General features: G+C 36.4%; 1 protein-coding gene across 1 annotated transcript; it reads left to right on the top strand.

Annotated features, from left to right (window-relative positions):
* The first annotated feature begins 385 nt into the window (after positions 1 to 385).
* SNAPIN (SNAP associated protein) lies at positions 386 to 13,522 on the top strand. The gene is made up of 4 exons (XM_053704248.1): positions 386 to 537; positions 2,858 to 2,904; positions 11,805 to 11,923; positions 12,680 to 13,522. Exons 1-4 carry the CDS (start codon positions 434 to 436, stop codon positions 12,782 to 12,784), a joined length of 375 nt encoding a protein of 124 aa, XP_053560223.1. The 5' UTR covers positions 386 to 433; the 3' UTR covers positions 12,785 to 13,522.
* Positions 13,523 to 15,178: the final 1,656 nt, after the last annotated feature.

Raw genomic sequence — 15,178 nt, 5'->3', positions numbered from 1 at the left:
CGAAATTTAACAGTTGCAGAATTTTGCAAATTTCTGAGCATAAGTGATTGTACTGGAAGAAACCTGCACGATAGTGTCACTTTACTGATACATGATGTGGAAAACATACCTCAAGCAATATGTCAGTAGTCGTGTGACTTGACAGCTGAGCTCTGGGATTAAACAAAGAATGGTTACACGTACAAGTTGCGTTAACAAAGCTATAATGTTGGTAAATAGCACTGCTACAGTGTACTCGTTTCTCTGATATAAATATAACGCAATAAATATGAGCACATTCCATTATGCAATATGCAGCAATAACGCAACCTTTCACATCCCACTGAGAACTACAATGCCCAGCATACTCCGCGGTAGCTAGTCATTTTTTTAAGCGACGTTACGTTTAGCTCTTGCTATCATCCTAAGAGGTTTCTGACATCATCGGTCCAGGATGGCGGTACCGGTGTCTCCCGGGAGAGACGTATTCGCAGAGGGGTTGCTTGAATTGCTGAAGCCGGCTGTGCAACAGCTCGACTCGCATGTACACGCTGTGAGGTGTGAACACCCCAGAACTGAACTAGGGGAGAGGCAGCTATAGACTTGCGGGGGCTTAGTGAGACCTTCTGACTTCTTGAAGGGACAGTGAGAGAAGAGTCACGGGTTTATTCAAAAAACTGTTATGAAAGGGTCTTTCAGAGAGACAGGAATTAAACTCGAGCCATGCAGTAAAACTCCAAATCCAGGGGAAAAGAAAGGATGGTGGCACCAAGTACTGGAGCAACCAGAAAGAGAAAGTGGAACCAGAGAGTCTCAAATTGAGACCACTTTGCAAAAATGATTTAGTCATAGAGTGCGGGATGAAGAACAAGAGGAGGGTAGATAGGCCTGGAGAAATAGAGCTCAAGAGACAGGAAGCAAGACAACAAACTTGTTATCACAAAGGCCAGAGAGAAGCATCTAAATAATTCTGTGATGGACCACCTGAGAGTAGAGTGACCAAGAACCCATAAAAAAAAACAAGGGTATCCATAGAGGTTTAAGAGTTAGACAGTGGTGACCTGAGATCAGAGATCAATAAGGGCCCTGAGAACAAAGTAGTCAGACTCACAAAGAGGAAGGGGACCCAGTGATAGGCAGCGAGAAGGGTGATTCAGATTGGCCACAGAACCAAAAAGTAAAGGGATAGAAAGGTCAAAATTGAAATCGGCATGGGTACGTTTAAATATGAAATAGAAGCATTTTTGCAATATACTTCCATTAGCAAAAATGCTTCTAGTAAAATGTATTACTGTTTTTCTGTGGCATACGCACATATTTTGAGAAGGCTGTGCACCAGTATTCAAACAGCCCCACTTCATAGAGAGTCAGCAGTGGCTTTTATGACACAAATTACATCTTCACAGAAGAAATAGAGATCACTGCCAGCTCTCTGAGCATGCATAGTGTTTGAATACAGGAGCACAGCCCTCACAGGATATGTGCGTGTGCTGCAGGAAAAAAAAAACTTTTAATAAAAGCATTTTTTGTTAATGGCAGTATATTGCAAAAATGCTTTACGTATTCAGGCAATACACAGTGCCATCATGTTTATATGCTTCTTTTTCATAATAATGAAAGTACATTTTTGAGTACAATGTCCCTTTAAGGGAAGACAGATTTCACTACACATTAAAGTCAGAATTAATATGTTCAGTTTAATTCCAGTTAAACTGTGTATTAGCTTATTTAAACAGATTAGACTAGTTACAGTTTCAATAGCTTTTATATTTTTTACAACAGTTTTTACTGCATATGTATTTATTTATTAGGTATGACTGCACGTCAAGTAGAGTAAAATAGTCCCTGTGCATTGATGACCATTTGAAAGAATAGAGAGGAAACTGGAGAACAAAAGGAGTTCAGAAAGAAACACATTAAAGGGACATGAATCCCAAAATGTTTATTTTATGATTCAGATACAACATACATTTCTTAACAATTTTCCAATTTACTTCTATTAACAGTTTTGCTTCATTCTCTTGGTATTTTTTATTAAAGGAGCAGCAATGCACTACTGGAAGATAGCTGAATACATCGATAAGCCAATGACAATATACCTATATGTGCAGCCACCAATCATCAGCTTCTTAGCCTACCTAGGTACCATTTTCACCAATGAATACCAAGAGAGACAATGTAATTAAACTGGAAAGTTGTTTAAAACTGTATGCTCTATCTGAACCATGAAAGAACAATTTTGGGTTTCATGTCCCTTTAAGGAGGCTCAGTAAGATTGAGTAAAGGGCAATTCAAAACGGGGAGTCTGAACTCTGGAGGGGGTAGAGCAGAGAGAAAGTGTCTGAGACCAGAGGGACTCGGTCTAAAATAGGTAATGGGAGTTGAAAAAAAGCAGAGAGAATCTGAGATGGTGCCCCTAAAATCAATGGATAATCTCATATCACTGTGGAATATAATTTATAATCAAGATGACCTAAAAGGGCTCGATTTATCAAGCAATAGTGGACAGGGGCGTACATATTCGCCCCTGTCCGCCCAGCTCGCCTCTGGTGGGCAGCAATTCACTGGTGGAATTTACCATTGCACGTGAGCGCTTTTTTGCACTCGCGTGCAACACCGCCCCCTGCCTGCGCTCAGCCAATCACACACGGGCAGGAGCTGTTAATCTCCCTGGTCGGACAAGACCGGGGAGATTGAAATTCTCCAGCTAAGAGGTGGAGAAGAGGGTAGGAAGAAGCGGTCTGATGAGCGCTGCTTGATAAATACTGACTGCAGATTCTCTTGTGAGAACCTGCAGTCATAGGGGAGGAGGTTGGAAGAATCTCTAATCATAGCACTCTTAAGCTTTCCTTTCTGATTATTTTTTTCATTTTTCCAGAGAGAGCCAAGTTGATCTCCGTGAACATATTGATAGTTTAGCTTTAGGTGAGTATTACACCTGTAATACCTTGTTTGATATGGATTCTAAACACAGTGGTATTTAATACATATATACATCATGTCCTGTGTCTATGTAGAGCTTCTGGGTATTGATGATGTGTTTAACATCAGCTGAAATCACTGGATGAAACTAGAAGTATATGAATACGCACATAAAATAAATAAGCATTTGCAAGAGGAGGGAAGGCCACTTACAAGTAATGATTTCTAATTTGAAATTATATTTATAATGCTTCTTCCCTCCATACACCAACATTTGTATTGCCTTGACTTCCCAAATTATTTTCCTTTTGCTCACTTATCCTCATCATACAGACTATTGTACCTGTTGCCCCGGGCTTGTCTGTAAATATTTGTTGTACCCACCATTACTTATGTATATTTGCCCAGTAAAATAATGAATATAAATGAATGCCTGACTTTTTTTCTTGTTAATAATCTACTTGTCATTGACTTCCAGCTACCAAATCTTAAAAGACAATTAAAGGGACAGTAAAATAAAAAATTAAACTTTCATTACTTGGATAGATCATGCAATTTTAATACATTTTCCAATTGATTTCTATTCTCTAATTTGCTTTGTATTCTTGGTATCCTTTGTTGAAAAGCATACATTTTAGGCTCAGAAGCAACAATACACTACTGAGAGCTAGCTGTTGATTGGTGGCTGCACATAAATGCTTTGTGTCATTGGCTCACCGATGTTTTCAGCTATGCATTGCTGATCATTCAACAAAGGATACCAAGATAACAGAAGTAAATTGAAAATGTGTTAAAATTGTATGCTGTATCTGAAAATGTGGGGTTCCATGTCCTTTTAAATACAGTAGATCTGTATATTCAACCAATGCTATGCCCCACTCCCTCCTTTATGTATTATCAATCATTTTGTACAAATCATTAGAGGTTGATTTAACTCTGCCATCCTTTGTTACACGCATATTTGGATACATTCCTGATACATAGTGTTCAGGACACATACACGCTCCTGAGTATGAGTTAAGTGTTAATAAAACATAACAAGTAAATTGAACATTTTGTTTTCTTCTCCTATTGGACGCTTTATCTGAATTGTGATTTTTACCATCATGTCCATATAAATCTATATGCAATCTACTAGGGATATGGGGAAGCATGTCTACAAATCTATTTATACTGTGATCCTAATGACCAATAATGTAGTTACAATTCTTTCTTTTACAATGAGAGCTCAGTTGCTTGGAGCTATGGGCTAGGCAAAAACAGTTGTGCAAATCAGCTATTTGCTGTCTCTATACACAAACAAACTCTTAAAAATGTATATTATGTATATGAAAGAGCTCTAACATTTTAAAAATAGCTTTTTGCATTATAAAGCGATGTTAAAGCTGTTTGGTTTTATTTTGAAGCAAACAGGAAGCGTGTCTGTGTGTACACAGAGGCCTTAAGGACTAATTACTTACTGGCTGATAAGTTAAACTCCTATTACTTTATTAGTTGACAGTGAAACGCCACACAATGTGAGTTGTTGTTGTTTTTTTTTTTTTTTTTAACCCTTTAATGACACAGCTTTCAGTTTGCTCAATTGTTTTATGACGGAAAAATTCTGTCATATGTCCTTAAGAGGTTAATCAATACCGGAACATCCTAAAAATAATTTCCATATGACATATTTTAGATGCAACGAAGGCAAAATTACTTTTGTGTAACTTTTAATGTGTTTGTCTCCACATTTAGAAAAAGAATGGCCTAAAAGATCACTGAGCATAAATCTTATTTTAATATTAGAAAGCTAAGCAAGATTTATGTGGCGCATTTGACACTTTTTTCAGGGAAATTGATCTTACTCAAGTGGTCATGGTAGGTTAGCAGGGCATCCGGTCAGACCATAGGGCCCTATATAGCAGTGAATATTAGAGCTGCAACAACTTCTCAATATAATAGATAATGATTGATTATGAAAATAGTTGTCAACGAATATCATAATCGATTAGTTGGTCTGAGCACAGCACCAGCTGCTTCACTCCGATGAGCTCCTGCACATGGTATTGAGTTTTATGGTTATGCCTTTAGCCTAAAGGATGTCTACAGATGTTTCACTTTTTTGTGACAGTATAAATTTACAACTACTGGCTTATGTGCAACCCAGAAATAAAATAGGAGTCATCGTTTGGATTGTTTATATTAAATCAGGTGATTTGGAACTATGCTTTGCATGATACAGTGCCAAGCTTGTTATTTACACCTAGCCCTAGATTGATGCGAGTTATTTGAATTGATGTGCACTATTGTCTGTTTGCACAATTATTAGCGGACTTGCTATTGCTGATTATATGTACTGCATTGATAAATGTGTAAGGCTTTGTCCTGTTATTGATGTATAGTCCTTAGCACTTCTGACTTTTTTTTTAAATTATATTTTTTATTTATTTTCAAAACTGAAACAGAAACAAAATCATAAGCGTAAACGAATACAAAGCCAACTGACTTTTTTTTATATATATAATTAATTGTAATATGTACCAGATTCAATTTTAAGAGTGGACTAGATATTTTTTCCTAACCTTATAGCTGGTTATTTACCATTGCATATACAGTATCTCATAAAAGTGAGTACACCCTCACATTTTTGTAAATATTTTATATCTTTTCATGTGACAACACTAAAGAAATGACACTTTGCTACAATGTAAAGTAGTGAGTGTACAGCCTGTATAATAGTGTAAATTTTCTGTCCCCTCAAAATAACTCAACACGCAGCCATTAAAGGGACACTGAACCCATATTTTTTTCTTTCGTGATTCAGATAGAGCATGACATTTTAAGCAACTTTCTAATTTACTCTTATCAAATTGTCTTTATTCTCTTGGTATCTTTATTTGAAATGCAAGAATGGGTTGTCCTTGCTGATTGGTGGATAAATTCATCCACCAATAAAAGCGTGCTGTCCAGAGAACTGAACCAAAAAAAGCTTAGATGTCTTCTTTTTCAAATAAAGATAGCAGGAGAACGAAGAAAAATTGATAATAGGAGTAAATAAGAAAGTTGCATGCTCTATTTGAATCCCGAAAGAAAAAAATTGGGTTCAGTGTCCCTTTAATGTCTAAACCGTTGGCAACAAAAGTGAGTACACCCCTAAGTGGAAATGTCCAAATTGGGCCCAATTAGCCATTTTCCTTCCCCGGTGTCATGTGACTCGTTAGTGTTACAAGGTCTCAGGTGTGAATGGGGCGCAGGTGTGTTTAATTTTGTGTTATCATTCTCACTCTCTCTCATACTGGTCACTAGAAGTTTAACATGGCACCTCATGGCACAGAACTTTGAGGATCTGAATAAAAGAGTTGTTGCTCTACATAAAGATGCCCTAGGCTATAAGAAGATTGCCAAGACCCTGAAACTGAGCTGCAGCACGGTGGGCAAGATTGTACAGCTGTTTCACAGGACAGGTTCCACACAGAACAGGCCTCCTTCAACTAAGGATACCAAGAAAATGAAGCAAATTTGATAAAAGTAAATCTGATATCTGCAAATTGTATGCTCTACTGAAACCCAAAAGTTTTCTTTCATGAGTATGTCCCTTTAAGGTCTACTTCTTAACTCTGTATGTTTATTTTATAATATTTTTGTTGTAAAGAAGGGACATGTTATTTCTGAAGACACAAATTCACAGTTTTGAGAACAACACAACCAATAATGTGTTAATATCTTCAAGAAACCTTGTCCAAAATAATCTGACAGAAACTTGTGATTGGATCAATGGAATTAATTTTCCACAAAAAAAACATTAAAGCCATGCATATAATTAAAAAAACAATCTATATTTTGGGATGAATAACCAGCTACCCAATCTTAAAAGACCATTAAAGGGACAGTAAAATTAAACTTTAATTACTTTCATTTTTATCCACTCTGCATGCAACAAAATGTGTGTGTGTGTGTGTGAGCAGTACCCATCAATCACCACAAACAAGTAGGAAAGTTCTGTCTTTTTGAGTTTCTCAGTGCCTTTCCATAACCATATACTGAGGTTTAGTAACTGGATATAGTACTGAAGGCTTGAGCCTACCTCAGTATGCTCTTATGGAAAGGAGCTAGGTTTTAACAAATGATACATTTTAATTTTCTTTGATTACTGAGATAAAGTAGGTTGTGACAGTACAATTGATTGAAGATTTTATAGCCCAAGCAAGTCAACTATATACAGTGGTATGCAGTTCTACAATACCTTTGTTGACAAACAATTAAAGGGACATTAAACCCAAAACATTTATTTCATGATTCAGATAGAGGATACTATTTTTAAAAAGTTTCCAATTTACTTCTATTAATTTTTTTTATTCTCATGTTATTCTTTGTTGAAGAGATACCTAGATAGGTAGTGTGCACATGCCTTGAGCACTACACAACAGGAAATAGTGCTGCCATCTGGTGCTCCTGCCAAGTGCCTGTATGTTAATGTATTGTAACATGAAGTCATTTTGTAATTCCAAGTTTTGTTTTTTTATGTCTCTTTTTAAAGGGACATTAAACACTTTGAGATGGTAATATAAAATGATAAATTGTGTATATATAAAATAACTTTACAATATACTATCATTTTTATTTATTTTGTCCCCTTTTTCTGTAATTCCATTCTGAAATTGTGAGCTTTTCAGTTCCTGTTAGAAATGAAAGTGCAGAGCACTGTTATATTCTGCACACTCTAGCACACAGCAGAGAAGGTAACCTACATTACAACATGGCAGCTCTCATTGTTTAATAGACACTAAAACGTTACTTATTTTGTCACTATTTAAAAAAACTAATGAAAATTTAAAAAAATACATGTTATACTCAGACTAATCTTTTCTTTGAATGCTTCATTCTATCTAGTATTTATTTAGTGTTTAATGTCCCTTTTAACACCTTTAGTGTTGCTGATGACACTTTTCCGCCCACCTTACAAACAGAAGAGTGTGGTGAATAATGTGCAGGAACTCCTTGCTGAGTCAGTTAAAGGGACAGTCTACACCAGAATTGTTATTGTTTAAAAAGATAGATAATCTCTTTATTACCCATTCTCCAGTTTTGCATAACCAACACGTTTATATTAAAACACTTTTTACCTCTGTGATTACCTTGTATCTAAGCTTCTGCAGACTGTCCCCTTATCTCAGTGCCTTTGACAGACATGCAGTTTAGCCAACCAATGCAGACTCCTAAATAACTCCACGGGAGTGAGCACAATGTTATCTATATGACTAGGAGGCGGTTTTCAACGGTTTAGAAATCAGTTTGAGGCTACCTAGGTTTAGCTTTTCAAAAATTCCACCAAGGGAACAAAGCAAATTTGATTATAAAAGTAAATTGGAAAGTTGTTTACAATGGCATGCCCTATCTGAATCATGAAAGTTTAATTTTGACTAGACTGTCCCTTTAATTTTCTGAGGCTGGGGGTAGGGCTTTGAAAGCCCATATCTCAGTCCCCAGACCACTTACAGGGACAAGAGACCCCCATTTTGAAAGTCTGTGTAAGATGCAGATGATCTCCCTAAAAACAGCTAATACCTGCTGCAGTTTTTAAAGGGACATGAAACCCACATTTTTTTTCTTTCATGATTTAGAAATAACATGACATTTTAAACAACTTTCTAATTTACTTCTATTATCTAATTTGCTTCATTCTCTTGGTATCCTTTGCTGAAAAGCATATATAGATAGGCTCAGTAGCTGCTAATTGGCGGCTGCATATTAATGCCTTGTGTGATTGGCTCACCCATGTGCATTGCGAAATCTTCAACAGATATCTAAAGAATAAAGCAAAATAGATAATAGAAGTAAATTGGAAAGTTGCTTAAAACTGTATTCTCTATCTGAATCATGAAAGAAAATATTTGGGTTTAATGTCCCTTTAACCCTTTGAGTACTAAGCACTTTCCCACCTGGGTGCTAAGCTGATTTAAAGGGACAGTTAACACCAGAATTTTTGTTGTTTAAAAAGATAGATAATCCCTTTATTACCCATTCCCTAGTTTTGTTAACCAACACTGTTATATTAATATACTTTTTACCTCTGTGATTACATTGTATCTAAGCATCTTCTGACATCCCTCTGATCCCATGACATTTTATTTATTATCTATTGACTTTCATTTTAGCCAATTAGTGCAGTGTCTGCCACAAGCCACGGGCGTGATTACAATGTTATCTATATGGCCTACATGAACTAGCTCTCCCCTGTTGTGAAAAGCAAGTTAAAAAAAAAAAAGCATGTGACGAGGCGGCCTTCAAGGGCTTAGAAATTATATGAGCCTTCCTAGGTTTAGTTTTCAAATAAGAATACCAAGATAACAAATCAAAATTGGTGATAAAAGTAAATTGGAAAGTTGTTTAAAATTACATGCCCTATCTGAAACATGAAAGTGTTTTTTTGGACTGGACTGTCCCTTTAAGGGATTTTTATTTATTTATTTAATATATTTCCCCAAGACTTACACCGTTGTAAGTTGAAAGTTTAGGAGATTACCTTTCCAATGGTGGGATTTGGGGGTCTGTAGCTGCTTAGATGCCTGAGATACAGGCTTCTAAGCTGCATGCCCCCTTTCCCTATATTTGTCAGTCATTTTTAAATTTGTGCGATGAGGTCATTGCGCGTGATGTCACTGCGCAAAACGTAAAGCCCCGGCGATGCCCGTCACTATACAGGCCTGGAGCGGGTGGGAAACCCCAGATCTCCCTCAAGTTGGGAGAGTACTCTGCGACGGCTCAGAGCCGTCGTTAGGACTGAAAAGGTTAAAGGGACACTTAAGTCAAAATTAAAGTTTCATGAATCGGATGGAGCATGCAATTTTAAACAACTTCCCTATTTACTTCCATTAACAAAATGTGCACATTCTTTTTAAATTTACACTTTTTGAGTCACCAGCTCCTACTGAGCATGTGCAAGTATTCACAGAATATACGTATATGCATTTGTGATTGGCTGACCGCTGTCACATGGAAATAGACATAACTGAAATTTGTCAGTAAAAAAAATCTACTAGGTTCAGGCTAAGGGCTATTGCATTGTATTTTTATTCATGTATGGGTTTATTATGCAAATCTACTGTATTTACTGGTCCTTTAAGGTGCTGTTTAACCAGAGGGATAGTGGGCACTAACGGAATCCTTATCTCCCACCCCATGTTTGTGTTAGAGCACATCATCACCCCAAGAGCTATTTAAAAGACACACTACCAAAAATTATCATTAAATCAATTTATTATAAATGATGAAATTAATATTTGATTTGAATATCTTGGGTAACATTTATACATAACCGTAAATGTTATAATATTGTATTTAAAGTATTACACTGCCCCACCAGCTACGTCATAATGCCACCCTGCTGACATTTTCTGTGGAGAACACTGTAGAGTGACTAGTGACCCCTTATTTAAAAGGGCAGACTCCTCTGTTTTAAATGAGGGGCCAGCTGTCCACCCAGAATGCAGTGATTATTGTTTAAAGCAATAAATACTAAATTATGGTGTTTTTATAAAGGTGAACTGAAATTTGGGACAATAAAATGTGTATTTGAAATATTTGGGAAATAATGACTCCTGTGCTGCTATTTAGCAAATACACCATATAAAATTACATAAAGATGCCATTCATTTTGCGTTTCATATGGTGGTGTTCTACCATGTTATGGTATTTTGGGGAACTAAAGTTGTATTCTAAAAATGCTTGGTCTGCTGAACACCACAGAAAAAGATTTGTGTAAATGCACAAACAGCTAACCAGTTCTAGAGGTGTAACGTGGCTCAGCAACTAAGAGGTTAAAGGGACAGTATATTATACAATTGTTTTTCCTTTAATGTCTTTCCAATTACTTTTTCTACCAGCTGCAGAGTATAAAATGTATGAGCTTTGCTTTTTTAAGGCTTATTTGTGTATATGAATTAGCTGATTTTGTGTTTTGATGCCACAACCTAATAAAATGGGTTTAGCTTTTAGGTATAATCAGATCTCATTACTTTATCACATTGTGTACATATACCTGCTTCTTTATCTTATATCTGTCCATAAACCAATCACCAATACTTGAAGAAAACAATGGAAAATTAACATTTTATTACCTTATCTCTTCTATACCCCACTGGGAGTGTAATTTATTCTACTGGCTGTGTTTACACAGCTTGGCCTTAAAGGGACACTGAACCCAATTTTTTTTCTTTCGTGATTCAGATAGAGCATGACATTTTAAGCAACTTTCTAATTTACTCCTATTCTCAAATTTTCTTTATTATCTTGGTATCTTTATTTGAAATGCAAGAATGTAAGTTTAGATGCCGGCCCATTTTTGGTGAACAACTTGGGTTGTCCTTGCTGATTGGTTGATAAATGTATCCACCAATAAAAAAAATGCTGTCCAGACTCCTGAACCAAAAAAAGCTTAGAAGCCTTCTTTTTCAAATAAAGATAGCAAGAGAACGAAGAAAAATTTATAATAGGAGTAAATTAGAAAGTTGCTTAAAATCGCATGCTCTATCTGAATCACGAAACTGAAAAATTTGGGTTCAGTGTCCCTTTAAGGCCAAAAACTTTCAGGATAGCTGGGGATACCACAGGCTAAATCAACCTTAGTATGTCAGCTCTATGCAGTTTTGTGGAGACCTTTTTAAGACAATTAACTATATGATCTTGCACCTGCTAATCACAGCTCCCCCACAGGCTATGACTGGGACTGCTAATGTGTGTATTGGAATAAAGTTTTATTTAATGTATTTTAGGTATGCTACCTTTCTCATTAGACTCTATCCAGTTAATAACAGCGCACACTGGTTTTATTTTTCAGTTGTCAGCGACAAAACACCTATCTTATTCCACAAGGTATCTGTCTGCTTTCTCATTAATGTATTGGGTACTTTTTTGTTTTATGTTAGAGCTCTGCAAGATCAATGAAGATCAGAAGGTCGCTCTAGATCTGGACCCATATGTGAAAAAGCTACTGAATGCTCGTCGTAGAGTGGTCCTGGTGAACAACATTCTGCAAAATGCACAGGTAATTGGTGAAGGGTTGAAGCAAACGATATCAGGATATATTAAAGGGACATAAATCTCAAAATATTTCTTTCATAATTCAGATAGAGCATACAGTTTTAAACAACATCTATTATCAAATTTGCTTCATTCTCTTGGTATCCTTTAAAATATGTTAACATAAATAAAATAAAAGAAGACAACAAGGTGTAATTTACATTAGACTAGATATGTGTATCCGGAGGTTTTGTTCACATCCGAAAGCGGAAGAAGACGGCTCTTCATGCAAATCCAGATTTTAGTGCATTGCTGTGCACAAGAATAAATGCAGCAACGAAAATAGCCAAGTGACACGAAGAGCTTCCACATTCGGAGGTGAACGAAACCTTTCTAATGCACTTGTAGATTATGATTTGTAAATTAACCCAGTAAATTTTGTGGCTTAAAAGAACAGTAAAGTCTAAATGTTATGTTCATAATTCAGATAGAACATGCAATTTTAACTTTCAAATGCGCTTTTATTATCAAATTTGCTTTAATCCTTTGGTATCCTTTGTTTAAAAGCATACCTCTGTAGGCTTAGAAGAAGCAACACACTGCTGGCAGCTAGCTGGTGATTGGTGGCTGCACATATATGCCTCTTGTTATTGGTTCACCAAATGGTTTACCCTAACTCCCAGTTGTGCTTTGCTGCTCCTGAGACCAAGCAAACAAAGTACATTTGATAATCTAATTGGATCTTTTAGGGTTTGGGACTAATTTGGTGTTGTTCTTTCAGGAGCGCTTGAGACGTCTCAATCATAGCGTAGCCAAAGAGTCTGCTCGGAGAAGAGCTATGCTGGATTCAGGAACCCATCACCCCCCAGCATCTCCCAATAAATGAAACCGAATGGTTTGAAGGAGCTGAGCTGTCTTTCTACTACCACCAGATGAGATTGCTACCAGCCCAAGCCTACAAGCTTCTTTCCTTAAGGGGACAAGTCTATAACATGCTGCCCCAAACCTAATCTTGTAGTGCCAAAGGTCCACAAGATTAACTGCACTAGAAGGAACATCTTCCAAAATGCATGACTCTTCCCTTCCTAGAGCTGCTATTTGAGCAGCAAGTAACTGAGGGGATAATATGTTCTCTGGCCATAGTACATAGATAAGTCATTGCCAATAATGTCCTGCATTCCATTCTGCTGATTTCAGTTGTTTCAGTTCCATTGCTTGTAAACTTGTTGTGGAGCTTTTGCAGTTTTAAGCAAATGATGGCTAAACTCTAGATTGTAAAACATTGCTGTCATTCATATGTTAAATCTTTCAGAGAGAAGGGTGTTCGTATAAAATTTGATATGTAAACTTGATTATAGAATTAGAGCATGCAAGTTGAGTGTTGGGTCAGAATAGTGTGCATGTCCATGACATTGTTACCCATTCCTCTGGCAGATGCCCTGTGACAATTGCCCCTTTGCCCAGAGAGTTGTTGCAAACGTATAAACGTATATGCATATTTAGTTTCTTCCTCCGTATGTACAGCTGCTAAATGTGTTTTTATGCTAAAGCCAGTCCTACTGAATAATGCTTTTTCTTGACCTTTTATGACTAATTTCAATAAATGTTATTTATCAAACGGTGAGCTGAGCTTGTGGGTTCATATCTGATACTCATACAGTGTTGACAAATATGCTGAAATATTGCCATTATAGTATGTAGCGATTTTACCATTGCCTAGAAAACATGGCATGGCATGGTTAAAGGGACATGAAACTCAAAGATTTTCTTTCAAGATTCAAATAGAGCATACAATTTTAAACAACTTTCCAATTTTGTTTGTTGGGTATCCTTTGTTAAAAAAAGAAAGCATACCTAGGTATTCTCAAGAACTGCAATGCACTACTGGGAGCTAGCTGGTGACTGCACATATATGCATCTTGTCATTGGCTCACCCAATGTGTTCAGCTAGCTCCTAGAAGTACATAACTATCCCTTCAACAAAGGATAACAAGAGAATAAAGCAAATTATATTATAGAAGTAAATCAGAAAGTGGTTTAAAATTGTATGCTCTATCTGAATCATGAAAGAAAATGTTTGTTACATGTCCCTTGAAACCACTGCTGCAAATCTGCAAAGTAGCTAAATGTATGGGTAAAGTCTCGCTCAAGATCCGCATCATTGCAGCTCCCAACCAGAACATGTTTAGTAATTCTGGAATGGCAGTGATATTAGCCTGCCCAGTCGTCAGCTGTGTTGTGCTTGGGCACTGTTAAAGCGTGTGGCTCCCAAGAGGAACTTTACCTGTGTTTAACCCAATAGCATAGTAAGCTAGAATCAGTAATGGAAAAAACTGGATGCATGAGAATCCCCCTATTTAAGTTACTGCATGTAACATTTGGACAAGCCTCAGAATGTAAATACATTAAAAAGTTTGTGGTTGTGAAATAAAATGTTTAATAATTTGTAGTTGCACTACACTCATCAAACAATGGCTGAGAGGAAACTGTTAGTTTCGTTAACAGTGTCCTTTTTTGTTTAATACCTGTTTCTATTTGTTCATAGCAAAATAGAACAGATAAGGGAAAAGCTAGGTTTCAACATGGTGGTACCCATTAGGTAATGGAAACCTAAATAAATGTTATAGCCACTAAAACTTTACACTTAAAAATGTATACAACTAATTTAAAAATATATCTGCTTACTATTCTCAGGCTAATCTTTGCTTTGAGTACATGATTATATCTAGCATTGATTGTTTCAGTTGGCGAACATTTTAAATCCAGGATTTTTTTGATTTTTTTTTTTTTAAAAAACATTTCAATGCGATGTAAAGGGATATGAAACAAACATTTTTATTTCATAATTCAGATACAGCATGCAATTTAAAAAAAAAAAAGTTTCCAATTTACTTCTGTTATGAAATTTGCTTTGGTGTTCTTTGTTGAAGAGATATTTAGATAGGTAGCGTGCACATGTCTGGAGCACTACGTGACAGGAAATAATGCTGCCATCTAGTGCCCTTGCTTATGTATAACATTGTTGCAAAACTGCTGCTATATAGTACTGCAGACACGTGCACACTCCTGAACTTACCTTCCTGTTTTCAACAAAGGATAACCAGAAAATAAAGTAAATTTGATAATAGAAGTACATTGGAAAGTTGTTTAAAATTGTATGTTCTGTCTGAATCATGAAAGAAACATTTGGGGTTTTATGTCCCTTTTAAACTTCGGCATTAAATAGGTTTTTTTGGGGGCTTGGGTACACACATGTTCCTGGAAAATCCCAGGAGATCAA

This window comes from Bombina bombina, chromosome 1 (genome assembly GCF_027579735.1).
Source record: "Bombina bombina isolate aBomBom1 chromosome 1, aBomBom1.pri, whole genome shotgun sequence".
Taxonomy (NCBI): domain Eukaryota; kingdom Metazoa; phylum Chordata; class Amphibia; order Anura; family Bombinatoridae; genus Bombina; species Bombina bombina.
Note: the sequence above shows the minus strand (reverse complement) of the source record. Positions and strands in the feature narration are given on the sequence as shown.

What these genes read in the sequence shown, in the direction of transcription:
- SNAPIN (XM_053704248.1), top strand. Translation starts at nt 434, where the DNA reads ATGGCGGTACCGGTGTCTCCCGGGAGAGACGTATTCGCAGAGGGGTTG. An exon ending in TATTGATAGTTTAGCTTTAG is followed by an intron (nt 2,905 to 11,804) that starts GTGAGTATTACA and finishes GTTTTATGTTAG; the next exon opens with AGCTCTGCAAGATCAATGAA. An exon ending in ACATTCTGCAAAATGCACAG is followed by an intron (nt 11,924 to 12,679) that starts GTAATTGGTGAA and finishes TTGTTCTTTCAG; the next exon opens with GAGCGCTTGAGACGTCTCAA.